This window comes from Propithecus coquereli, unplaced genomic scaffold, assembly GCF_000956105.1.
Source record: "Propithecus coquereli isolate 6110/MARCELLA unplaced genomic scaffold, Pcoq_1.0 Scaffold7, whole genome shotgun sequence".
Taxonomy (NCBI): Eukaryota; Metazoa; Chordata; class Mammalia; order Primates; family Indriidae; genus Propithecus; species Propithecus coquereli.
This window is the reverse complement of record NW_012153062.1, coordinates 6,717,641-6,745,313: the sequence shown is the minus strand read 5'-3', so window position 1 is coordinate 6,745,313 and position 27,673 is coordinate 6,717,641. Positions and strand designations below refer to the sequence as shown.

The 27,673-nt window shown below is 34.6% G+C and overlaps 1 protein-coding gene across 1 annotated transcript in view; it reads right to left on the bottom strand.

Moving 5' to 3' along the window:
- EVI5 (ecotropic viral integration site 5) overlaps positions 1-27,673 on the bottom strand; it is a 174,894-nt gene that overhangs the window by 29,229 nt on the left and 117,992 nt on the right. Inside the window, exon 19 of the mRNA XM_012661016.1 lies at positions 3,727-3,822. Within this exon, the coding sequence (XP_012516470.1) occupies positions 3,727-3,822 (96 nt within the window). The remainder of the gene's footprint in view (positions 1-3,726; positions 3,823-27,673) is intronic.

The following is a 27,673-nucleotide window of genomic DNA, read 5'->3' as shown; positions in this document are numbered from 1 at the left end:
ATTTGTATACACAAGGAGTGCAATGCGCACTACCCAAAGGATGGACATATTTGAAACACGGACTTGGTGGGGGGGGACCAAGGGCAACACACATAACCTAAACATCTGTACTACATAATATGCTGAAATAAAAAAAAAAAAAATCATCCAAAGAAGCTAAGTGTAGGTGGTATGCACCTATAGTCCCAGCTACTTGGGAAACTGAGTGGGAGGATTGCTTTAGTCCAGCCTGGGCAACACACTGAAATTCTATCTCTTAAAAAGATAAAACCAAACAAAAAAATTCAACAACTATCTAAAAGCTTCCCACTATACTAAGACCCAAACTATTGTATTAATACATATCCTAGCTTACAAAGCACTGTTTAGTTGTTATTTGGTGTCTGTGGGAGACTGGTTCCAGGTCCTCCCAAAGATATCAAAATCCACTGGTGCTCAAGGCTCTGGTATGCACAGTATTTGCATATGACCTATGCACAATCTCCTGTGTACTTTCAATCAGCTCTTAGATTACTTATAATACCTAATACAATGTAAAGGCTATGTATGCTATGTAAATAGTTATTACACTGTATTGTTCAGGGAATCATAAGAAAAAGTCTATACGTGTTCAGTACAGATGCAATTTTTTAGTATTTTCAACTCACGGTTGGTTGAATCCATGGATGGGAAACCCACAGATATGGAGGGCCGACTATATGTGATCTGACCCCATCTACCTCTCTAATCTTACCTCATACCATTTTTCCTAGTTTCCACTACACTCCAACCACATTAGTGCTGTTTCTCAAAAAAGTCACTTCATTTTCTTTATGTCTTTGTGTCACTTGGTTTTTTCGCTTTTGTTTTTGTTTTGGTCTGGAATGTACTTTCCACTGATTTTCATACATTAGGAACTTTCTTAGCATTCCTGTCGCAGCTTATATGTTACCTCATCTGCAAAGCCTTTCCCAAACATCATTTATTCATTAAAAACATTTTCATGAAGTACATACTTCATGCCACTTGTTCTAGACACTGAGGGAAAAGTACTCAATCTCATTAGTAATCAGGGAAATGAACATTAAATCCATAATGAGAAACCTCTTCATAGTCACAGAAGGCTAAAATTAGAAAGACTGACAATTCCACATGTTGATGAGGACGTAGAACAGTAAGAACTTTCTTCACTGCTCATCAGAATGTAAACTGGCATAACCACTTGCAGCAATGTTCTTAACGGACCAAATTGGAAATAATCCAAATGTTCATCAACAGAATAAATAAATCATGGCATATTTATACAAAGGAAAATTACACAGCACTGAAAATTAACAACCCATAGCCACATTTTAAAATGACAAAGTAAAATCTCACAATGTTAAGCAAAAGAGGATAAAAAAAAGTAAAGCCATTTATATAAAGTTTAAAAACGTAAACGATTGTATTAAAAGTCGAGATCACAGTTACCTTTGAAGAGGAGGGAGTAGTGGTTGGGAGAAAGAGTATGATGGGGTTCTGGGGTCTGTTTCTGGGACCTGGGTGGTAGCTATGATTGTGATCATTTTGTGATAATTTACTGAGCTGTAAACTTTTGACCTGGGTACTTTTCTGTATGTTATACTTCTATATGAAAAAATTTTTAAAAGTTTATTCTTTAAATTATTAAGTTTTTATGATTATGAAGCCATTCTATTATAGAATGTTAAGGAAAATAACCAGGGAACTACACTAGGTCTCCTTTATGAGGAAGCAATAGTGAAATTTCTATTCAGTCTTCGTATCAGGAATAGTTGTGGTGCTTCTAATTGGTCTGTTTTTATATAAACACTCTGAAATGTTTAAGTAACCAGGTTTCCCCTTTTGTGCTGACTTAGCTGAAAACCTTATTAAGTTTGAGGCCCAATTATAGGAAATATATATTTTTGTGATATGTATTTTTACACTGGTCTTATTCACGGTTCCATATTATGTTTCTACAGTTGTTTTTCCTTCTTTTTTTCCCCAAAATTGTGGTTTGCTACTTTGTAGCATTTGTAGATTTACCTAATCCTATCTGGAATAAGGAAGAGTACTAATGAATAAAAATACTTTAAAGGACTTTTTCCTTTCTTTTTAAAAAGATACATAGTTTGGTTTCTAGTCTTTAATTTGCACAGTCTAGCTCTTATATTTTAATAGTAGCAAATTCTACACTGTTGATTAATTTTGTTTTCATGTTTTTATAAGGTAAGTCTGCTTTTATAGGCTACACACAAAAAACCGACATCAAAGTTAAACTTCATGTGAATTATTTTCTGATAGTGCTGACGAGGAGAACATGATTATTTTTAGTCAAGGCACATGACAGGCAAAATTAATGTTTGTTGACTGATTTTTAGACTAGTTTTAGAAATAAAGTCAATCTATATACAATTTTCTTAATTCAGCACCATTAAGGCTTCCCTATCATTAGATGTCAAAATTTTAAATGGGAGATGGCTTTATTCTAGTCCTAATTTCCCTTGAGAACACCTTTCTGAACATGAAATAATTTCTATGGTTTTCAAGAGAGTAAGGATTTCTAGAACATGCTTATTTGTTCTTTCATATGTGGCTATATAGATATCAGATTATAAAAAATATACACAAATAGGTAAAGACTATATATAAGATCCTGAATCCCTCAAATGTTATCATAGCTGAAAATTAATATTTACAGGAATGATCTCCCAAATTTCAAAACAAATTGAACTACATCTAAGATTTATCATTTTTGTTTATGCTTTGTTTCTTGTTCATTTAGAATTTATTCTTAGATTGACTACTGGAGTCTAGGAGGTATTACCCAAAACATTCAGACTTTAACTGAAGGGTGTAATACCAGGAAAGGGTAATGTCTAAACTTTTTCCTTTGAGGTTTAAATTCATCCAGTGGTCAAAATGAGTTTCTTTCTTTTTTCTCTTTCTTCTTCTTCTTTTTTAAACAAATGAGGTTTATGCTACCCTTTCCAATCTCATCACTATGAATAATCATTATTTTATAAATAATTCAAAATAAGAAACATGGGTTTCCATTTATGTGTAGCCAGATATTTATAATTAGAAAATAATAAAGGACAAGGAAATAGACCTAGAGCCACATTAACAAAAAGTATCTCTCTAGTCAAAACATACTAGTTTAAATACTTTAAATTACTCAGTATAGTATCTAGTAAAACTCTTGAAAATTTTGTGAGTTGAAGCTCACAGATTCCAGGTAGTAGCAGTTTTAAAAGCACTCAAATACTAAGAAATCTGTTAACTGATATTAGGCAAGTATCCTTTTTTGCAATCTCAGTGATACCACCACAAGGGGGAAAAGAAGACAAGAGGAAAAAGACTTCCCTCTGTCCACAACGGTAAATACCACAAATCTATTCTATAGGTATAAGGAAAATTTTAATTTAATCAAAGTAACTTTGACATCCAGGCAAACTATCAAGAGTTTTCATAACACAATAAAAAAATAAAATATTTGCCATGAAAATATTAACTGATCATTTTAGGTCATGATTAAGAGGTTTAAGGAAAATAAATCCTCAATATGAGAACAGAAAAATCCTTGTTAAAAAGAACAATCTTCAAAAATATTATTATCAATTATAACCAAGAATACATAGAAAATATTTAACATAAAAGAATCAGTCTTATAATCAGTAACAAAGTGTTGTTACAATACAGAGGAAGGAAGGAAGAAATATGTGAAGATCAAAATTTATCACTTACCTCATGATTCAGCTCTGCTATCTGATCTTTCAGTTCCCTAATATACTGGTTAGAATCAGACTTGTTAAGCTGTCCTTGAAGCTTTCCTTCTTCTTTCTGTTGTGTGACAAAACAACAAAGCAAAAACAAGAGGCGATTTTTCACAGCATGTACTCAAATATTTCAAGATACAGGACAGCATAAGCACATACCCTTTAATTCACTGCATTCTAAACAAAGTCATTCTCAAACTACCTCTGAAAAATAATTCATAGTGAACTAGAATGAATATTTCTAAATAATGTTTAATGGAAGTGGTTTACAATAAATATAATTTACAGAATGTACCTTTTTAGGAAGTCTTAGAAATCAATCATTGAATGGGTCTCCTCATGAAAAAGTTACCCAAGAATTTCAAAGGCATTTATTTAGTTATTTTGAGGGCAGATGATTCTCTATCCATACGTAAGAGATTCAATGCTTACCCAAGAAGATGGCGAGCTTCCCATAACTACACTGGGAATCTGCTTTTGCTTGGAGAACAGAGAAGGGGAAAAAGAAAAAATTTCCAAATCACTCTAAAAAGGGGAAGACTGTTCTGAGTCTCCTGTTTAATTTGCTCAGGAATATGTATTTGGAGTCCCAGATATATTACAACTGATTAAAAGACGCTCCTGATCCTAAGAGTTGGTGAGTGAGTTTTAGAAGAGTGTTGGGACCATTTTCCAGGGATAGGGACTGGGAAGGCGAGGAGTTGCCTTTTTCTTACACCACCTGAAAACAAGTATGAATTTTTAAGATCAAGAGCTTAGTAAAGAGTGAAACTACAATTGTTTTTGGTATCTTCAGATTATTTTTAATTAGGAAGCCCTGTGTTGATGTTTAAAACATTTTGATGCTCTGATCCAGAGACATCTACTGAAACTACTTAATAACTCCTGAAATCAGAAGAGTGTCAGCTTATTTTTAACAGATGCCAATCACCCAGTTTCCTTCCATGGAGACAACTATTGTTAAAAGTTTTTTAGTGTAGACTTTCCATGATGTTGTGTACATATATAATCAAACACACACAAATACATACACACATACTACAGACACTATACATGCTGTTCTGCACTTTGCTATCATCTCTCAGTAAGATCATTGAGATCACTGATATTGAAGATCATTCAATATCAGTACATACAGAGCAGAAAGATATACATTCTGATTTTAGAGAGCTTTGAAGTCCCTGTAAAAGTTACTTTACTGCTATCTAAGTATTTATAGTTGTTTTTTTTTTAAAGACCAGGGTCTTGCTCTGTTGCCCAGGCTGGAGTACAGTATGGCGATCATAGCTCACTGCAGCCTTGAACTCCTGAGCTCAAGTGATCCTCCTGTCTCAGCTTTCCAAGTAGCTGGGACTACAGGTGTGCACACCCAGCTAATTTTTTTTAGAGACGGGTCCTGCTATGTTGCCCAGGCTGGTCTTGAACTCCTGGCCTCAAGTGATCCTCCTGCCTCGGCCTCCCAAAGTGCTGGGATTACAGGCATGAGCCACCAAGCCTGGCTCACAGATTTTTTAAAAGTAGGTTTAAAATGTGTATTAGGTCCTGCACAATTACCTTGAGAGTAATGAGTTGCACTGAAGGACATTTTCCAACGTGGAAATTCTTATTGCTGTCTTTCGATCACAGTAAGAAGGGGCCTTGAACATCCTCTGGTTTAGTCCTCTGACTGAAGCCAAGTCCACTCTCCACTTTTGTCCTGCATACACTTCCCTAACATTCTTGGCAGGAAGAACTAACTAAAACTGCTCTAGCAACAGAACAGATAGTTTCCCTGTAGAGTCAGGGGACCATTCCAACAAGACTGCTCTTCTGCATTAACTGTCCTTCCTTCCTAAATTGCATCCCTGATTAACCATAGTCTATTCTTCAAATCCTTTCATCAAGTTATTCCTATAAGCCCCCCTTTTTTTGTTGTTTTGTTCTTTCTGACAACCTGTCTTTAAAACCTTTTATTGGAATATGGCCTATTGAAGTGATTTAGTATAATTAATATTTGTGTATGTGTAGATGTAAAAGCACAACTATAGCTTCTATAGGCTTAAAACATTTTTCTTATACAGTTATGTGCCACATAATGACATTTTCATGAACAATGAACTACATATTATGATGGTGGTCCCCTAAGATTATAATGGAGATGAAAAGCTCCCATTGCCTAGTGACACAGTAGACACCATAATGTCTCAGTGCAACACATCATTCACGTCTGTGGTGATGCTAGTATAAAAAGATCTGTGCTGCCACTCATATAAAAGTGGCACATACAATTACGTATAGTACGTAATACTTGATAATGACAATAAATGACTATGCTACAGGTTTACGTATTTACTATACTATACTTTTTATCATTATTGTGGAGTATACTCCTTCTACTTACATAAAAAATAAAAGTTAACTGTAAAACAACCTCAGGCAGGTCCTCAGGAGATATTCCAGAAGAAGGCACTGTTATCACAGGAGGTGACAGCTCCATGTGTTGTTGCCCCTGAAGCCCTTCCAGCGGGACAAAATGTGGAGGTGGAAGACAACGACATCCCGGGATGGGGAACCTGCAGCCTTCTGCTTTCAAGATTGCTATTTTTTAAGCACCAAAGAAGGCAAGAAAAACTTCACTTTTTTCTATTGCACCTCTTTTAATAAAAGGATTTGTTCTATAAAATTTGGACTCAGTTAAGAGGCCACAGTCAAAGATCCAGAAGACCACATGTGGCCAAGGCCACAGGTTTTTGTCTTAGTTTTTAACAAAAAAGTTTAAAAAGTGAAAAAAAAAAAAACTTAAAAATTTAAAAACAGAAAAAAACTTATGGAATATGGATATAAAGAAGATAATTTTGTACAGTTGTACAATGTGTTTGTGTTTTAAGCTAAGTGTTATTACAAAGAGTCAAAAAGTTAAAAAAACATTTTTTAAGTTTATAAAGTAAAAAATTGCAGTAAGCTAAGGTTAACTTATTACTGAATTTTTTTTTTTTTTTTTACAAATTTAGTGCAGCCTAAATGTACAGTGTATATAAAGTCTACAGTAGTGTACAGTAACATCACAGGCCTTCATACTCACTCAACATTCACTCAAAGCAACTTCTAGTCCTACAAGCTTTATTTATGGTAAATGGCCTATACAGGTGTACCATTTTTTATCTTTTATATCGTATTTTTACTGTACCTTTTCTATGTTTAGATATGTTAAGATAAACAAATGCCATTGTGTTACAATTACGTACAGTATTCAGTACAGTAACATGCTGTACAGGTTTGTAGCCCTGGAGCAACAGGCTATAAGTAGGCTTTGCCATCTAGGTTTGTGTAAGTATACTCTATGATGTTCGTACAACAATGAAATCATCAAATGATGAATTTTTCAGAATGTATTCCTGTAGTTAAGAAATGCATATTTAAACACATGAATATCAGATACAATATTCTAAGCAAAGAAATGTCTTATTTAACAATTATTATATTCCAAATATTCTAGGCTTCTAAAGTATATATAAAAGACACCTTATGATTTTAGTCATAAGCCCATATTTAAGAAAAAATATATTCTTCTTTTAAAAATTTAGTTAGAAATATTAGTTCAATGCAATGGCCAGAGAAAAGGCTAAAAAGCAAAGGCACAGTAGTGATACTAAGTTAGAGTTCTGATCAAATCATCTCTGAGGCTTTCTCTGTTTTTTCACTTACAGGAAAAAATAAAGTCCCTTTATTATTTAAAACAGTTTTTTTTTTAAGAGACAAAGTCTCACTCTGTCACCCAGGCTAGGGTACAGTGGCACAGTCATAACTCACTATAACCTTGAACTCCCAGGCTAAAGTGATCCTCCTGCCTCAGCCTCCAGAGTAGCTAGGACTATAAGCATGCACCACCATGCCTGGCAAATTCTTTTTTAAAAATTTTGCAGAGACAGGGTGTGGGGGGTCTCACTATATTATTCAGGCTGGTCCCAAACTCCTGGTCTCAAGCGATCCTTCCTGCTAAGCTTCTCAAAGTGCTGGGATTACAAGTGTGAGCCACCATGGCTGGCCTAAACCAATTTGAATACTGATTCTTGTCACTTGCAACCAAAATAATAATAGCTAAGTACTATAAGCCCTTCTCATTTGAGATTCCCAAAGGATTAAGCTCTACTGCCTACAGTATCATTATATGTAAATGATTTAATTCCTATGCATCTAGAGTGGTACTATGTACCATCCTTGGAAGAACTGAGAAAATACAGTTGACCTTTGAACAACACGGGTTTGAACTGTGTGGGTCCACAAATACATGGATTTTCTTCCACCTCTGCCACCCCTGAGACAACAAGACCAATTCGTCCTCTTTCTCCTCCTCAGCCTAAACAACATGAAGACAATGAAAACTTTTTTTTTTTTTTGAGACAGAGTCTCACTGTGTTGCCCAGGCTAGAGTGCTGTGGCATCATCCTCGCTCATAGCAACCTCAAACTCCTGGGCTCAAGAGATCCTCCTGCCTCAGCCTCCTGAGTAGCTGGGACTACAGGCATGTGCCACCAAGCCCGGCTAATTTTTTCTATATATTTTTAGTTGTTCAATTAATTTCTTTCTATTTTTAGTAGAGACGGGGTCTTGCTCTTGCTCAGGCTGGTTTCGAACTCCTGAGCTCAAACAATCTGCCCGCCTCGGCCTCCCAGAGGGCTAGGATTACAGGCGTGAGCCACCGGCCAAGACAATGAAAACTTTTATGATGATCTACTTCTGCTTAACGAATAGTAAAATATATTTTCTCTTCCTTATGATTTTCTTTTAATAACATTTTCTATCTCTAGCTTACTTTATTGTAAGAATACAGTATATAATACATATAACATAGAAAAATGTGTTAATTGACTATTTCTATTATCAGTAAGGCTTCTTGTCAACAGTAGACTATTTAGTAGTTAAGTTTTTGGGAAGCCAAAAGTTATGTGCAGATTTTCAACTGCAAAGGGGTTCAGTTCCCTTAACCCCTGCATTGTTCAAGGGTCAACTGTAGTTACTCAAATTATTTTCTGTAGGGCTTAATTCTCTTGTGGAGCTCTGGTGGAGAAAGACTGGCACTTACAGTGTGCCAGGAATTGTTTTAAACCCCTTTACACGTAATCCTCACAACAACTTCGTATGACAGATACTATTATTATTCCTATTCCATAGATGAGAAACTTTTAAATGAAAAATTGAGTGAATTGGTTGCCCAAGAGTCACATTTTTCCACCCTAATTTATAGCATTCTGAACACGAGAAACAATGAAATAGACAAGAATACATGGAGATTTATGCTAAGCATCAAGCAAATTAGATTGCTTGGATTTGTTACAGAAGTTTATGTCTTTACTTGAATATTTATTTCAGTCTCTGCTGATTTAAATGGGAATTGCAATATATAAAGAATTAAAGATGAAACACTATAGCTATTTGCATTTATGGCCCTAAGCTAATTACTCATATTATCAACTTATAGCTGTCTGATACTATTTACCTGTGGTTATGTTTGCACCTTACTTTTAATCACCCCACTTTTAAAACGAAGTATTTCAAAGGCACAGAATAAGAACAAAAGAGTAATATAAGAAAGACTAATGAACTCACCACTCAAATTCAGTCTGTTTCATGACTATTTCATCCTAAGATTTTCCTTGGCTCTAGACTTACTCCATCTCAGTCTTGTATATCCTCAAAGTCGAAAAGGATGGTGTCAAGTAGAGGGGAATAAGAGAGTGAGTGAAGCACAAAGGAAGAATGTAGGAAAGAGAAACAAAATATAAGAAAGGAGAATGCTCATTGACATAAAATAAACTATTATTCCTATAGAAGGTATTCTCCAAATCCCGTATGTGACATGAGAAATGGCAGCAGCATCTGAGTAAGTAAATATACTTCCAAAGAGGACTAATTTGATGAGAATCACTGATTTGGATACATATGTTCAGCTGTCCCTTTGGGTGACTTTTTGGGTTGAATTTTGGTATCACGTCATCTTCACTTCCTTGGTTGATTAAATGGAAAGTGAAATCCACTATTAGGAAGAAATCTTTCTGGATGAGAGAGAAAGGCTAGATGTTTGCAGTCTGGAATCAAACTTGGAGAAAAACACCTTAGAATCTGGTCCCCAAAAAAGGCAAAGTTCTTGAAGATTTTGGACATTCTATAGCAAAAAATGTCATGTGGGATAACAAAATTTTCAGGGCAAATAAGATGACAAAGCCCAAGGTAAGGTCTAATGTAAAAAAGAAGTTTAATAATGCAGAAAGACTTTTTGTAGAATGACCAGTAACAATAATTAATACCAATTCTTTCCTATTGGGACACTTATAAGAAAAAAATTTGCTAGCAATATAGGAATCATTAAATCTGTTTTACAAAAAACAACCAAGTGACTCCAAAGATCTGTTTCTTCCAAAGGTGGGTCTTAGCAAGGTTTAGCTAAAAACCTTGTTACAGCACCTTGATATCTTTGGAGGAAAGGCAATATTTGATGAAAAATGGGCCAGCTAGAAAACTTTATGATAAAAGATGGGATGCTTTTAACTTAAAAAAACAAAAAGACAGACTCTAGAAAGATGCTTGTGAAAATCAAAGAAGCTCTCTTAGATTTTGAGACTAAAAAAACATGTTCCCTGAACTTCCATTTCTACTTTCCATTGTAGAAAAAAGACAGAATTTCAAAGACAAAAATTTCACATATTTGATTAAATCCAATTGTATACAGTTTTCCTTTTTAAAATTTTTTTTTTTATTAAATAGGGACAGGTCTTGCCGTGTTGCCCAGGCCAGTCTTAAACTCCTGGCCTCAAATGATCTTCCTGTGTTCACCTCCCAAAGTGCTGGGATTACAGGTGTGGATCATTGTGCCCAGCCCAGTAGTCCATTTTAGATTTAAAGAAAACTTTATAAAGCCTAATACTGAGTTTCTTTTGTAAAATTTTTATAAACAAAAAGTTGGACTTTTATGCCCATTAAACCAGTGGAGACACACACACACACACACACACACACACACACACACACACACACACACACACACAGCAAACTAATAACAACTTTTAAGGCACACTAGGTAAACTGAGGAGATAAAGAAGGATTAAAGCAGCTCCAGGCTCTAGCAGTGATCCCTGGACAAGACAATTACTATCTCAGCATACTTGTCACACATCAGTGGCACATCAGTGTGACAGCAAACCAGTTAGAAAGCTCTGTATGGGGCTGGGCACAGTGGCTCATGTCTGTAATCCCAGCACTTTGGGACACTAAGGCGAGAGGACTGCTTAAGCCAAGGAGTTCTAGCCTGGGTGACGGATTGGAGATCCTCCTGTCTCTTAAAAAAAATAAAAATAAAAAGTTCTGCATGGGATATTCTGATTCAGTTAAGGGAATATTGCTGATATTTCAAAAACAGAAGTAAAAAGTAAAGATGTCTTAAATGCTATTTAAATTAAAATGTACAAATGACATTTTATCTAAAAAATCTGATTTTTATGTTCTACTAATAGATTCTCATTTAAATATGTTAATTCAAAGTCTTTTAGGATCCACTTTAAATGTAAAAACAGAATAACTATGTATTTACAGTATCAAAAAGCATACCAATAAATTACTATAGTTTTAAGAAATTGGTATCAATGTACTTTCACTTCTGAGACAGTTCATTCAATTATCTAATGTTTAAGATTTTTTTCCAAGTATTTTTATAGCTTTCTATTTTCAAACAGTGTCCACATGGTTGTTTCTGATAAGCAGGTGGGAAAATGTCAGCTACACTAATAAATTTACCAGGAACCTGCATTTTCTTGAGGTTTTCTTTTGGTCTAGCTGATAACAACAGATTGCCAGTTAACTGGTTTCCTAAGTAAAAGTAATTAGGTAAGCAAAAAACTTAAAAAAAAAAGAGGCCCAATATATCAACAATTTTGGTATTTTGTACTTTCACTGAAGAGAACTTAAATACATAATTTTTGTCACACCACAAATGAAACTTTATATTAAGAGGGCTTAATGTAACATTTGTAAAAGTTATAAATACACATTTCATTCTTGGATCTATCTTTGAATAATTGTTTTTAGTAATTACCATTATGATATCTATAATGATATCTGATTCAGATTAAGGCCTTAAACCAGAGAGCTCTGTATATGAGGCTCTTAATCAAAAGGTCATAAATAACTAAGTTAATGATAGGCATGATTAAGTGTTTAGGGGTAAAGTATAACAATGTAACTTACTTCGAAATGCATTAAAAAACAAGATGCCTAGTAAAATACTGGGAGAAAAAGTATCAATAAAAAACAATTCATTCCCTCTTTCCTTCAACCATCTGCTAAAAAAAGCACTGGTCTACATTGTACTTCATTTACATATATGAAAAGATATATGTCTCCCAAGGTTACTTACAGATGCTTCATTTAAAATCTACCCTTTGGTTGTTCAATAACCAACAAGCACTTAAAAAAAAAACATCGGCTGGACAATATAATGAGACCCTATCTCTATAAAAAATAGAAAAATTAGCTGGGCACGGTACCCCATGCCTGTAGTCCCAGCTACCCAGGAGGATGAGGCAGGAGGATCACTCGAGCTCAGAAGTTTGAGGTTGCAGTGAGCTATGCTCACCACACTACATTCTGGCCTGGGTGAGAGAGTGAAACCCTGTCTATTAAATAAATAAATAAATATCAAATCAAATCTACCTTTTGCTTTAGGAATGGGTAAAACTCTCTTCCATATTTTACTGGAAACTTAAACTAGAAAGCAACATGACTAAATCATATAAATTAGGACTTCATTAAAACAGAATGCAACTTTAGAGTAGGCTGAATTACAGCTCATCTCTATAATGTTGTACAATAGATTTTGTGGTTGTTACCTCAAGATCCATTCCCTCTCCCCATTATGTCGTGGTGATAGGATTGGAATTATCCTACACTCACCTCATAGGAAGCACCTGATTGGTACAGTCTAAATCAAATAGGATAATCACTTCTGTTTCATACAGTGGTTGGTTCAGAGATTACTCAAATAGTGTGACTCTCAAAACTTTTGCTGGTAATTATGGGGGACAACTTCTTATTCTAGACATTATGATACATGGATATAAAGCTCATCTGTTAGTCATATTAATACATGAGGAAAACCTCCTGAGGACAGAAATGACAAGGAGGACAGTCTTCAGAATCATGGTTAATTGCAAGTTGGAGCCAAAATCAAACTTTTTCTGAAAAATATTCTACTTCTGGTCTTTTCAATTACATAAGCCAATAAACCCTCTTTATTACTTAAGCCAGTTTGAATTGGGTATTTTCTTATCTACAATAAAAACATACCATTTAGCCAAGCACTATGGCTCATGCCTATAATAATCTCAGCTGAGGCAGGGGGATCACTTAAAAGCCTGCAGTTTGGGACCAGCTTTGCCAACAAAGTGAGATCCCATCCTTAAAAAAAAAAAAACTACCTAAAAAGTATGGCCAAAGAAATGAATATTATAATAATATAGGAAATATTTAAAACAATGATTCCTAAAGATAAATAGAGAAATATCATTTGGGGAGTTTTGTAAACATACAGAGTAAGGAAACCCACTCCTGACCTATTGAATTCTAGATATCTGGGAATGGGGCTTGAAAATCAGTACACTTTGAAAGTTACACTGTGGTAATCCTGACATAGCCAGTGTGTAGACCAATACTTGAAATGCATTGGTTTGAACCATCTTTGAATATTAACTGTTTTTTAAAACACAAATTCAAAATTCTATTTATATACCAATAATAAAATGCCTTTTACTGTATTTCCTAAGGATTGCAAATAATATCTATAATCTCATTACAGATTTTATAGTATAATTTTACATATAACAAAGAGATAAATATTCCTTTCAACTACCACCACCATGGTAAGTGTGAAACATGACCAACACTCAAACTTCTTCACAAATGACTCTCTATATTTCCAGAGTGAATATATTTAAAAACAAAAATAGAGGAAAACTGTCAAGGGTCCTTAAATTAATTTATTTCAATTCTGCTATCAGTTTCACTTCACATTATTTCCATGTTAGTTTCAGCTGGTCAGTTCCCTGTCTACAGAGGTTGGTTCAATTTTGAACTCAAATCCCTTTCCTGGTTAACCTAGCTCTCAAAACAGAAAATATTATTTTAAAGTTTAGTAATGTATGATGAGGAACTGAATAAAATGTTTAGGATCTGAGAAAATTCCACACATCTGACCCCTATGGCTAAAGAATAAGATAGCCAATTCTAAGAAACGAAGAAAAACCAAAGATTTGGGGACCAGCAAAATAATACTTTAAACACTTAAAAGCATCAATGTCTGTAAAAAGAAATGGCAATAAATAAGGGAAATATTGAATCCGAACCTCTACCCTATTTATTAGGTAACAGGTTGGCACAGTAAAAAAGCTATGAGCTATGTTCTCTAACACATAAATGTCTATAGAGGAATATCGTACTAAGAGCGATGTTTCTCGTCTTCAACTATCTGTTAAGACCTAGGCGTGTACATTCCCCTGTTTTATCCCTGTAACTATGGGGAGCTGTAATCAGAGAAAGGATGAGGAAGAAATGGAAATGTGCCCAGGATGTGTCACATACTCTATTAGTTTATTGAAAAAATCAACAAATGCCGTGATCCACGGGAAAATAAAACGTATGTTATTTGTGCAGTGTGATGTGGTCACAGTAAAAAGCGGACATTTTATTCAGAGGGACCATCACCTGCATCTCTATTGTACTCCAATATACCATTTAAAAAGTTGGACAATTAAATGTGGTGGTACATCAAGCTAGAAGATTGAAGAGAAAATGAGGAAGTTTTCTCTATAGTTCTAAGCAGCATGTTTTTCTTCATGTTACAGTGCAGAAAAAAACTGAGAGGAATACAACATTAAGTTGCTTTGAACAAGCATTGGGAGAAAAGTGGGGTTTAATAGTGCATAATATTAAAAAATATTGGGCAGGTGAGAGAAAGAAAAAACTTGGATCTCAGGCTCATTTAAATTCATACATGTAGTCAGGCTCATTTTTTAAAAGAGAAATTATAGAGGGCATGCCTAACAGTCTTGTCTTATTTGTTTCTTTATCTACATTTTTAATGTTGGTCATAACTTATCCTATCTTAGACATTTCCTTAGACAGGAAGACAGTAGATTTAAAAGCTGTGTTTCAAACCATACATTTTTAAATACTCTATATGATTAGACAGTTTGCTTGTAAGTTTTTTTGTTTGTGTTTTTATAATTTAACCAGTTAATGTCTAGTTAATGCACTAGATGCATAATTGAAACAGTGGACAGTGCCCTAGACCAGGAGACAAATATAAAAGCATCTAGTCTATTATTTACATCTTACAAAATAATCCCCTAGCTTTTTAGTTTTCAAAAGTTTCAAATCTATAGAAGAGGTGAAACAATAGTACAACAGCATCCATACAACCTTCAGCTATATTCACCAAACTACCATTTTGTCACACTGGTTTTTTTTTCCCTATGTGTATATATGTGTGTGCACACAGATTTTTTTCTGAATCATTTGAACGTAAATTGTAGATATCATGACATTTTAATATTACATATTTCAGCATGCATTCCCTAAGAATAAGGAACTGTCCTACATAATAAAATGCCATTATAACACTTAAATTTATAGTAATTTCATAATACCATTGAACATATAGTTCCTATTCAAATTTTCCCGAAAGAACCCAAAATGCTTTATTATGTCATCAAATATGAAATGTCTGATTTCGAATCAAAAGTTTAGTTTATTATATCTCAAACAAGAAGCAGTACAATTAATCAAAGTATGCGCCTAAACTATCGACACAGATTTGCCTGTGGTAGCTTATGCCAGCAGCGAAGAAGCCTGAAGAGCAAGTGACGATGAAATCGTGAAAGGCATTTCCTACAGCTTGTTGAGAATTAAATATTTTTCCTTGCAAGAAGTGGTCCAAAGCCTGCAGGAAGTGGTAGTCAGTTGGTGCAAAGCCTGGTGAATACGGTGGATGACAGAGAGTCTCCAAGTCCAGCTGCTGTAGTTTGAGCAGTGCTGTTTTCTGTGACGTGTGGTCTTGCAAGAGGATCAGCCTGTCTCTATTGACCAATCTCAGCTCCTTAATCGCAAGCATCCTCATCATTTCATCCAATTGATTGCAGCAGACATCTGCTGTAATCGAATGACCAGGTTTCATGAAGCTGTAGTGGATAATGCCAGTGCTGGGCCACCAAACAGACACCATTAGCTTTTCTGGATGAATATTCAGTTTTGGACGGTTTTCAGCACTTCATCTTTATCCAACCATTGTGCTGAATGCTTGTGATTGTCAAAAAGAATCCATTCTTCATCATACATAACAATATGATGTAGAAATGGTTCACCTTGTCATGACAGCAAAGACAGGCAAGGTTAGAAACAATTTCTCTTCTGATGCTTGTTTAATTCATGTGGTACCCATCTATCCACCTTCTTTACTTTGCCCATTGTTTCAAATGGTCCAATATTGTTGGAATAGTAATGTCAAACCCTGCTGCTAATTCATGCATAGGTTGAGATGGATTCACTTCCACTACAGCTTTCGGCTCATCGTTATCCACCTTGGTCTCAGGTCACCCATATGGCTCATTTTCGAGATTAAAATCACCACAATGCAACTTCTCAAAACTCTACTGGTGATCCTGATCCATATATTGCATTCACACCAACCAAAAGGAAAAGAGTATTTCATTAATCCTAGGCATTCTCAAAGCTGAAATAATTTTAAAAACCAATGACAGTTAAAACAGGGGTTCTGAATTTTACATGTTTTGTTAACCTTTATTGTACAGACTAAATTTTTGGTCTTGTGGACTCAGTACTTCTACATTGCCTGCTGGGTTAGTACCTTTTTTTTTTTGGTTAGTAGCTTCTTATATCAGCTCCTGCAACTGCCCAATTTGTTCACCACAAAAGTCATTACGTTTTTCTTCTGGGAAGAAGGTGCAAAGCATGCTTTTTCAGTTGAATTTTGTCTGTTTTTGTTAGCTTGTTTTCATAACATTGTTGCATATACCTTCCATTCCTGTAAGAAATGCTGGGCCTCATCAGTGACCTCTAGGCTGAGATTTAAATGATGAGAAGGAACCAGCCATGGGAAGATCAGAGAGCACATAATTGCAAATGTAGACAAGAGCAGGAGTAAAAGCCTTAAAGTAGGAATAAAAGTTTGAATCAAGAAATAAAATGAAGGTGGGTGTTGCTAGAACAGACTTGTGAAGGCGAATGTGGCTTAAGATGGGTGGGAGAAATAGGCAGGAGCCAGACAACTCAGGGACCTGAAGGCCAGAGAAAGAGTGTGGCACTTTTGCTAGGTTGACCAAGTTTCCTTTGTTGCTTTTTACTTCTATTTATTTGGAAGTTCTAATTCTTATTTCCTTTTAGCAATGGTTATGTTAGGTAGATAGTGAGGGATTCCAGGTCTCCTACGGATGACAGTGGGCGCTTTGCCTTGGTGTAATTTTCCCATCCTAATCTTCTCCATACCTGGGGGAGGAGGGAATACCCTACGAATCTGCCAATCAGAACTTGGCATGCCAGCTGCAAAAGAATGCCGAGGACTCTATAGCCCAAAGGCCAAGCAGTACAGGTACCATAAAGTCTGGAAAGTGACCTAGAACCCACATATGCAGTAAGACTCAGGTAGTGCAGCTCCCAACTGTCCAGTCAAAGTGGTTCCATGGTGATGTCTGAACCACAGGGAGGTCCCTATCCGGACACCATAAAACAAGACCCAGACAATAACCAAACTCTCTTTTTCTGCTGCGACAAGGGGTCCTGTCATCATCTGTGGTGTATGCATCTAACTTTGTAAACCTATGTCTTGCTCTTGTGCTATAATTCTATCTTGCTCCCCCTCAATAAACTTCACCTCATGCTTGCCTTACTTTGGCGCGTCTGGTCATTCTTCGGCCATGAGTTCACCAAGAACCGAGAACACAGAACGAAACTAAACCTGACAGTTACTTTAAAAATTATTTAAATGTATATACATTAAAAAATTATAATGGTAATCATATAAATTCATATAGAGTAAAAAAGTGAACTCTTACTCTCTACTCTTTTGCACCAAGCCCTTTATTCTCCCCCAAGAGAATATTTCAACAGTTTTGATGAGGATCACTGAGGACATTTCCAATGCACATAAGTACATATGCACATAACACATATAATTTTAATAGGCATGTACTTAATATATGCACGTGTTACATGCATATCTATTAATACACATGTATATTAATGCATACATATATTAAACACACATAAATATACATATATGTATTACATATATATGTAGATGTATTTAATATACATAAATACACATAATACATATATACTTATGTTTTTTAACACACACAAATGGAAATATGATACTCTGTCCATACTTTGGTTTTTTTTTACTTAGTATGTCTTGCAGATCTTTCATTATTCTTTCTTGAAGATGCAGAATATTCCAGAGTATGAATATATCAAGGTTTAACCATTCTCTTGATGGGTAGTTACCAATTTTTAAAAATATTAAAAATTATGTTGGATCTATGCATCCATGTTAAGAAGTTACATAAAGAGCACAAAAGAAATTTAATATAGAAGAAGGAAATAAAATAAGAATAGTAATTAATAAAACAAAAAAAAGTGATACTTAAATTTTGCAATTGTTTACTCGTATTGTATTGGCCAATGGTATCAGTCAGAAGTACTGGCTGCTGGAAGGAACATTGCTTTCTTTTTTGAATTCTCTCCAGATGTCTAACACACCAACCAATTCTCAGCTGAAACTTGTAATTAATATTATTAAGTTTTTAACATATGTAATTTTTTAACATTTTACATATTAAGTAGTGATTTCCTAACTTTACAATAGGAAATCACTACTTAACATTTTACTCCTGACTATTAAAATTAAGAGCATGGTTTACAAATAGACATCATACCCCTAAAGGAAATAACAGAAACAATTAGTAATCTCTCTATGTTCTTTTCATAGAGATTTCAAAATAAATCTAAGGTTATACATAGGATGTGGGTTTTCTCCGGGAGTAGTATTACAGAAGCTTTGTGGTATCAGAAGGGTCATGACACAATGCAGGTTGCTTAGTCTTAAACGCAAGTGTAAAGCTTACATTTTAAAAGTATTTTATATTATACCCACAGACGAAAAATCTAATAAAAAGAGAGATTATGCTACATAGAGATACATTAAGCACTCTCTCTTTCGTACAAGTCATACCTTTTTGGAGACAATTTAAAAGCAATCTCTTGACTGTTTTAAAGGTTAAATGACACTTTTTTTCAAGGCTTTATTATGAAACTATGTTCAACGGTCACAGAAGCAACCATATTAACTTGCAGCATGAGCACAATTTTTAAGTTTTAATTTGATATTTTCAATGCATATATTAAAACAAAATATCTTAAGCAAATTATAACTGCATATGAAATTACTATAGAAGAAAACCCAGTAATTTGAGTAAATCTCTGATACCTGGTAAGTAATCACTCTGATTAATCAATATAACCTTACTGAAACATCAGTAGCAACCACTAAGCTTTAGTAAGTTGTTATTGATTTGTACTTTTGCTTCAAGAAAAATTAATCAGAACAGTAAATGTGGTAAGCGGTAGCCTCTCTATGACTTCAAGGTGACTAATTTGAAACATCTAGAAACAAATCATACTTATATCACGTACTACTGATAAGTTTTTAAAACAGTTTCCTGTAATTTAAAGCTATGAACATAAACACTTGAGTATTTTTTTTAGTAACTAGAAAAAATAAGAGTACATGTAAATATCTTTAAAAGAATAATGAGGAATTTGAAAAGTATAAGAGAGAGAAAAGAAATCAGATTTTTTTCTAGAATTTTTCAATACAAGGAATTTAATTCCATTTCAGAAGAGAAATACACACACACATTTTTAAAGTGATGTTTCTTACAGGACCGGCCAAATGCACACATGAAAAAAAAAACCTGGCATTTACACAAGGTCCAAAAGCTAGAAAATGTTCCTTATAAATTGTAATTTAATTGGAAATCAATCAATTTTGTGACCAATACTTAAAATCTGATATAATTCCATGGGTTTCTAAAAATCATAGAATCACATACAACTATTTTTTTTTTTTACACTGGAAACTTGTTAGAACAGTTTTAGATTTACAGAAAAACTGAGAAGATAGAGAGTTCCCATATACCCCCATACTCAGTTTCCCCTATTGTAAATATCTTACATTAGTATGGTACCTTCGTTACAATGAATGAACCAAAAGTGATCCATTACTTAGTAAGTCCATAGTTCATTCAGATTTCCTTTGTTTTTGCTTTTTTAACCTAATGTCTTTTTTTCTGTTCCAGGATTCTATACAGGATACTACATTACATTTAGTTGTCATGTCTTCTTAGGTTCCTTTTAGTTGTGACAGTTTCTCAGACTTTGCTTGTTTTTTGCTTGACATCTTTGAGACATACTATTCAGGTATTTTGTAGGATGCCACGATTGGAATTTGTCTGATATTCTTCTCCTGCTAAGACTAGGGTTATGGATTACTGGGAGGAAGACCACAGAAGTAAAGTACCATTTTTATCACATCATATTAAGGGTATATGTTATTAACGTGATTTATTACTGTTGATGTTGACTGTGATCACCTGGCTTAGGTAATCTTTGTCGGGTTTCTCCACTGTAAAGTCACTCCTCCCACCCTCTCACATAGAGAAGTCACTATGTCCATGCCTAATGCTTCCCCTCCTTGAGGGCAAAGTACCTACAAAAATTATTCAGAGGTCGGGCGCGGTGGCTCACGCCTGTAATCCTAGCTCTCTGGGAGGCCGATGCGGGCAGATTGTTTGAGCTCAGGAGTTCGAAACCAGCCTGAGCAAGAGCGAGACCCCGTCTCTACTAAAATTAGAAAGAAATTAATTGGATAACTAAAAATATATAGAAAAAATTAGCCGGGCATGGTGGCGCATGCCTGTAGTCCTAGCTACTTGGGAGGCTGAGGCAGGAGGATCGCTTGAGCCCAGGAGTTTGAGGTTGCTGTGAGCTAGGATGACGCCACGGCACTCTAGCCCAGGCAACAGAGTGAGACTCTGTCTCAAAAAAAAAAAAAAAAAAAAAATTATTTAGAATGCTTCTGTATATTTGTCTGTTCTCTCCTGTTTATTAATTTAGTTAATCATTATTTATATTAGTATGGGGACTCATAAATATTTATTTTATACTTTGGGTTATAATCCACTACTACTTGAAATATTTTTTTTCTCAAATTATTCTACCTTATGCCACTGGGAGCTCTTTCAATTGGTTCCTCTGTCCCTTTAACATACCTACTACCTTCCCTTTTTTATAGAGACAGGATCTTGCTCTGTCACCCAGCCTGGAGTGCAGTGGCATGATCCTAGCTCACTGCAGCTCAAACAATCCTCCCACCTCAGCCTCCTGAACAGCTGGGACTACAGGCACACATCACCATGCCTGGTTAATTAAAAAAAAATTTTTTTGTACAGACAGGGTCTCGCTATGTTGTCCAGGCTGGTCTCCAATCCCTGGCCTCAAGTGATCCTCCCAGCTCAGCCCAGATCCATACCGCTTTTAATGTAGGATTTATTTTTGTTTTTGTTTTGTTTTGGGCTTTTTTTTTTAAGCACTTCCTTTACTTTCCTGTCCCAGTCCTAGAATTAGCCATTTCTGTGCAGAGTCCTGGTTTCTTTTATTGGAGAGCAGTATTAGAAACCAAAACCTGGGTGCTAGGTATACATGAACTAATTTTTAATAACACCAAGTGATCACTGATATTATGACATTTAAGAGTACAACTTTCCTTCACTAATGCTTAACTGAGACCCTACTAGGAGCTGGTCTTGGGGGATCTGAATGATGTCCTTCATTTCTAGATATAGCAGTATCTTAAAATCACTAGATACTTAATCCCTTTAAATTTACCTGCATACTGAAGCTGGATAGCAAAGAATCACTGAATAGTTTAGGAAAAAATTTTTTTTCAACAGAACTTCACAATCTCTAATGACTAGATAGCAAGCTTAGTAAAATGGTCTATATACCTAACTTCCTTTATTGATAATTAGTGATATTAACAGATATGATTACAGAATAGCTATTTTTTCAAATTTAAAAATGCTTTAACATTGAGAAAGTCATTAAAGAAAAATGAAAAATATTTTAATATTTAACTTGCTCAAAATGGAAACCATAAACTATTGTACTTTGGGGTGAAAAAAAACTTCCAAAAAGAAGTTAGCTAATCAGTTGGCATATAAACTATCACCCATTGTGAAACTATTAACAAATTAGCTCAGGAAACTGGAAAGTACAAACTGATTACAAAGGTTTATGATAAACTCCATCATTAAGTAATGTCACTGCAATTTCACACAATTAAAAAATATAATATTTCAAAGTTAATGGTAAAGGTTTTATCACTTCCTCTCCATCTCTGTCAAAACTACATACTGATCTGAGCACACTGATTTAAACCTAGCTCCCTCACTCTATGTCAGAACAGAATTTTGAGTGGGTGTTTTTAAAGCCAAGAGTGGTTGGGGTATTGCCCATCTGAGGCATTCCTAGAGGTCATCTGTTGGGCAAACTAACCAAAGTGAGTAAATGTTACTGGGTACCAGGAAAAGAACCAAAAGTTGGATTTGAGTAGACTCACACTGTTTTAAATGTAAAACTTTCCATTATTTATAACACAGTAGCATTAATTTTATAATGTGCTTATTAGCCTGAAGAAGCTTTTAATATGGTTATGACAAATCAATATGCTTATCTTTATAATAACCAAAATATAAACTCAATTCCAAGTACATATCAGAAGGCTTGGGTTTAATTTTCACCTATTTTCATCAATTAACAGAGCAAAAATTAACTTTTCTATGTTTTGTTTCACTACCTGGAAAGTCATGACAGTTCCACTTAGTATTAATGTAAAACAAAGCTGTCAAATAATAAATAATATTTGGATCAACAGAAGGTGGAAAAGTCCACTCACAGGAGGAGGAAACTCAATTTTTAACCCCATTTCCACCCAATTTAAATACTTTGAATTCTTACAAGTATTCTTCTGAATCAATTAAATCTTTTTAATAGGTTAACTGCCATTTAACTGATCACTCCTACACTCAAAACCCTCCAATAATTTTCCATTTTAGTAAGAGAAACACCAACGTTCTTAGGTCCCACATAACTGGCCCACTTACCTCTCAGATTTCCTCTTCTTCCCCTGTCTCACTCCACCCAGAGACTCTACTCATATATGCTCCTTGTTGTAGACCCTTTGCCCTTATTCTCTTAGCAGGGAATTCTTCCCCAAGATCCACATGCCTCACCTGCTTCAAATCTTTAAATAAATTTTACATGCTAATGAGCCTTTCCAGACCACATTATTAAAATAGCAACAGTCCCCCATCCCCCAATACCAACATCCTCCCTTTTGTGCATTTTTCCTCCACTGTATTCACCATCTTCTAAATTACATACTATAGGATTCATTTATTTTGTTCATCTAACTTCTCCTTCTACCATAAAGTTCAATGAGGAGAGATTTTTTGTTTTGTTCACTAATGCAGGTAAAGTGTTCAGAACAGCGACTGGCATATAGTAGGGACTCCATAAATATCTGCTGAACTGAAACCAATAGTCCATTTAAATTCATCATTTAGTCTATTCTTCACATCTGGGCTTTTAAATGAGAACATTTAAAGTCAAATTGATATTTCAAGAAGTAAACTATTACACATTCATTCTTTTAGTGAAGAAACATGTTTTGACTGTCTCTAGTATGCTGATGTTAAAATGTAAAATCAAATAACGGGCTTCAGCTGCACACAAAGGGCAGAACGTTTGAAAAGAATTAAACAACCATAGTAGTATGAGATGGTATGATAAGAGAGGTCTGCAACAGAGGATGTTCAGGGAGCAGACACAAAATCAGCTGGGTTGGCATTATCAGGGAAGACTGATCCCAGCAGTTCAAACTTAAGCTGACCTTAGAAATAACAAGCAAGATCAAAGGAGGAGGGAGAAAAAGAATGAGTGAAATGGGATGACAGATTTGAAGGATTTCTTTACCCGTATATTGTGCCTCAAGTAGAGCATATATATGCTGGGGGAAGCAGGAAATAAAGCTAGAAAGGTAGGCTAGAATCCGGGCAGGAAGGGTTTACGGGGAGAGCCAGAATTTGAACTTTGTCCTGAAAGCTATGGAAAGTAACTGAAAAATTTTAAGTGATGAACAGGGAACTAGTAGTAACTTTAGTGTATAACAAAAGCAGGGTTATAGGTGGCAGTTAATATTCTATTAAGAAAATTCATAAAACTACTATGACAATATGTTCCAATACTAAAGAAAAAATTTCATTTTAATCCTGGAAAAAATTAAAGGTTGAGTTCTCATATAAACAACAAAATCTCATTTTAAAATCTCTCTGCCTCAGTTTCTTCAACTATAGAATGAAGGTATTAATAATACCTATCTCATATGGTGGTTGTGAAGATTAAATAAGTGAATATACTCAAATGGCTTAGAACACTGCCTGGCATGCACTAAGCGTTCAGTAATGCTAGCTAGCTATTATTACTTTCATTATTAGTATCCTAGAAGAACTAAAATTGTAAGTAACAAGATCTATATTTCCAAACATGGTAAATAATAAAAAGTGAAGAGTATGTTAAAACAGGGTTTCACAGTGGACAGAAAGAAGCTTATTCAAGTATATGTTATAGAAAAAACAAAAGCCAAAATAATTCTTAATTTTAAGCTATATACAATTTTTGGAAAGGAATAGATTCATTATCTGAGGTTGGTAAAAACTATCTTTAAGGAAACCCAAAGACTTTCACAACTTTCCAGTTTGGATGTGATTTCTGGAAGCCTCCACAATATTGTATGTGACTCTTTATATAAGGTCACCAAAGAGCTGTTTTTCTAGAGATAAGTTAGGAAAGAAAGAGCACTTTATATGAGCTTTCTCATTTAATCCTAACAGTTTTTTTTTTTTTGAGACAGGGTCTTGCTATGTCGCCCCAACTAGAGTGCAGTGGTGTCATCCTAGCTCACTGCAACCTCAAACTCCTGGGCTCAAGTAATCCTCCCACCTCAACCTCCCACAGTGCTAGGATTATAGGCATGAGCCACTGTGCCCAGCCCCAACAACTCTTAAAGCAGATAACTTTAGAATCCTCAGTTTTGAATGACTAACTCAACAAATATGCCAAATAACTTGTCAAAGATAAGAGAGATAATAAGTGGTTGGACTACAAAATTCACACTCTTAACCAATACAGAATCTCTAGCAATTAGAAGAAAACAAAAAGACAAAAAGTTGTGACCACAAAGTTACACAGGATTCTAAAATCCTTTTTCTTAATAATTTCTTAAAGCTCTTTATTCTGATTATGGTATGTCATATTTATTTTTTCAGAAGAAATTTTTTCAGAAAACATTCCCTTAGCCTAAGACATTCAACTGGAAAATTAACTTGTAAAGTATATGTGAGAATAGCAAGAAAAAAACAAATTTCTCTTTGATGGTAACAATCGTCATCTTCTCATACGTAATTAAAGCCATTAACACCAACAGTAAACATACATGAATTTTCAGAGGTTTGAATTTCATTTAACAACCTTTCAAAGAAGGGACCCAGGCTCAGTCACTTCTTCTGTCCAATAGTAAATACATTTAGACAGAGGCTGAATTCATTTTCTCCTTATTAACCAATAGTGACCTAATAATAAAAGAATGTATACAAATTGATGTATGTGTGAACACAGTGATAATTACACACATTAAAAATCACTTACTGTAGAAACATCAGGAGATGAATGAATTATTGTATTAATTTGTGCAAATACAACTATTTATTAAGTGAAGGTATGTACCAGGCCTTAAATACTAAGCACTTGGGAATACATCAATGAATAAGCCAGGCAAAAATTTCACTCTCATGGAGTTTACATTCTAGTCAAGAATGTGGACAATTAAACATAAAATATGTATAATTTAAGATAAAAAGTAATAATTATTTTCAAGAAAAAATAAAGCAGCACAAGAATACAGTGTGATTAGGATGGGAATATTATTGAAGAAAGAAATTTGGCCAAAAGAGCTTTAATTGAGAAAGTAATAGAGATCTGAATAAAGTGAGATGACTATATAATAATTAAAATTCATAATGGTACCTCTGAATTGTCAAAAAATATTAAAATGATACACGTGGTATAATAATGGTTTATATTTGAAGGAAACTTAGAGTTCAACCCCTTAATTTTATAGATGTATAATCTGTCCACAACCAAGGACTATAGCAGAATGGTGACTAAAATCCATTAACAAGTAATTGTTATTCTGTTTGAGAAGAAAGATACCCAGGTAATAACAACTTTTAAAAACAGTTCCAGGAAAATGTCTAATATTTGAAAGCTGCTACACTTAAAAATGGTTAAACTCACTGTGAGACACTAATATAAAGCAGTTTCATCAAAGATGGGGGAGGAAGGCATTATTATCAAGACTATTAAGTAGATTACAGATGTAGTTATGTCAGAATAATAATGGGGATAGATTATAAATTTTAAATCATGCAGAAAAGCTTTAAGTTGATTGAAGAATCTTTGAAAACAAATTTAATAAACTTGAGCCTCATAAGGATATATACTATAGAATGTTACAGTATTTATAAAAATGAGTATTTCTTCATCTAATGTATTTCCACATCTAAATGTTTATGAAAGTAAACATTTTCATAACTACATCAAAACCTGACTTTAATTATATGAATAATATAATAATTTATTAAATGAAGAATTTGAGGAATTTGGTTTGTGAAAAAATTTTATTCATAAAAGAGTAAGAGTTACTGAAAGAGTTTTATTTATTTATTTTTGAGACAGGGTTTCACTTTGTTGCCCAGGCTGGAGTGCAGTGGCACAATCATAACTCACTGCAACCTCAAACTCCTGGGCTCAAGTGATCCTCCTGCCTCGTCTCCCTAGTAGCTGGGACTACAGGCATGTGCCACCACACCAAGCTAATATTTTTTATTTTGTGTAGAGATAGGTGTGTGTGTCTCACTATGTTGCCCAAGCTGGTCTTGAACTTCTGGCCTCAAGTGATCTCCTTTCACCTTGACCTCCCAAAGTGCTGGGATTACAGGCATGAGCCACTATGCCTGGACAGGAAGAGTTAATGTAAAGAGACATGAAGTACAAAAATCTTTGACAACTTCGCCCCCTAGTGGAACTTGAAAATGATCTAAGATATTTCTATGACTAAGAATAACCTAAAATGTATTATTTTTATAAAAGAAAAAGGAGTTTCAGGTTTTAACAAAAAATCTATTTACAGATCTTAACCTGCATTAATTTTTTAATATATTTATATAAATTAAATGTCAAAACACATTTACTGAAAACACATTTACTAAATGAGTTAACAGCAAGTTAGCCAAGGAGCACTCAATCCTAAGTCTTGAAAGAGAAGCCAAATACTTCAAAAGTAGAAGTGTTGGAGGTACAGAAAAATACAGCAGTTTAGGAAGACATACCAACATGCAGAATGGTACAGAATTTTGAAGAATGTCAGGGTTGCGGGAACAGGACAATTCAGAGTTTATAGAGCACAGCGTATGTGTATGAGGGATGGGGAGGCAATGGTGAGAGATGAAGCTAGAAATTCAAGTTTGGGCAATAATTAAAAAATCAGAATTTCATACCAAGGAGTTCTGATGAGATTTGATGTGGTATGTAAATGGCAGTCAATACAAGTTTTTATGTTTTAGAAAGACAGCTCTGGTATCTGTAGAAGAGCTGAGGCTGGAGAAAAGGTAAGAGATAAGCAGATGAATTAAGGGAGT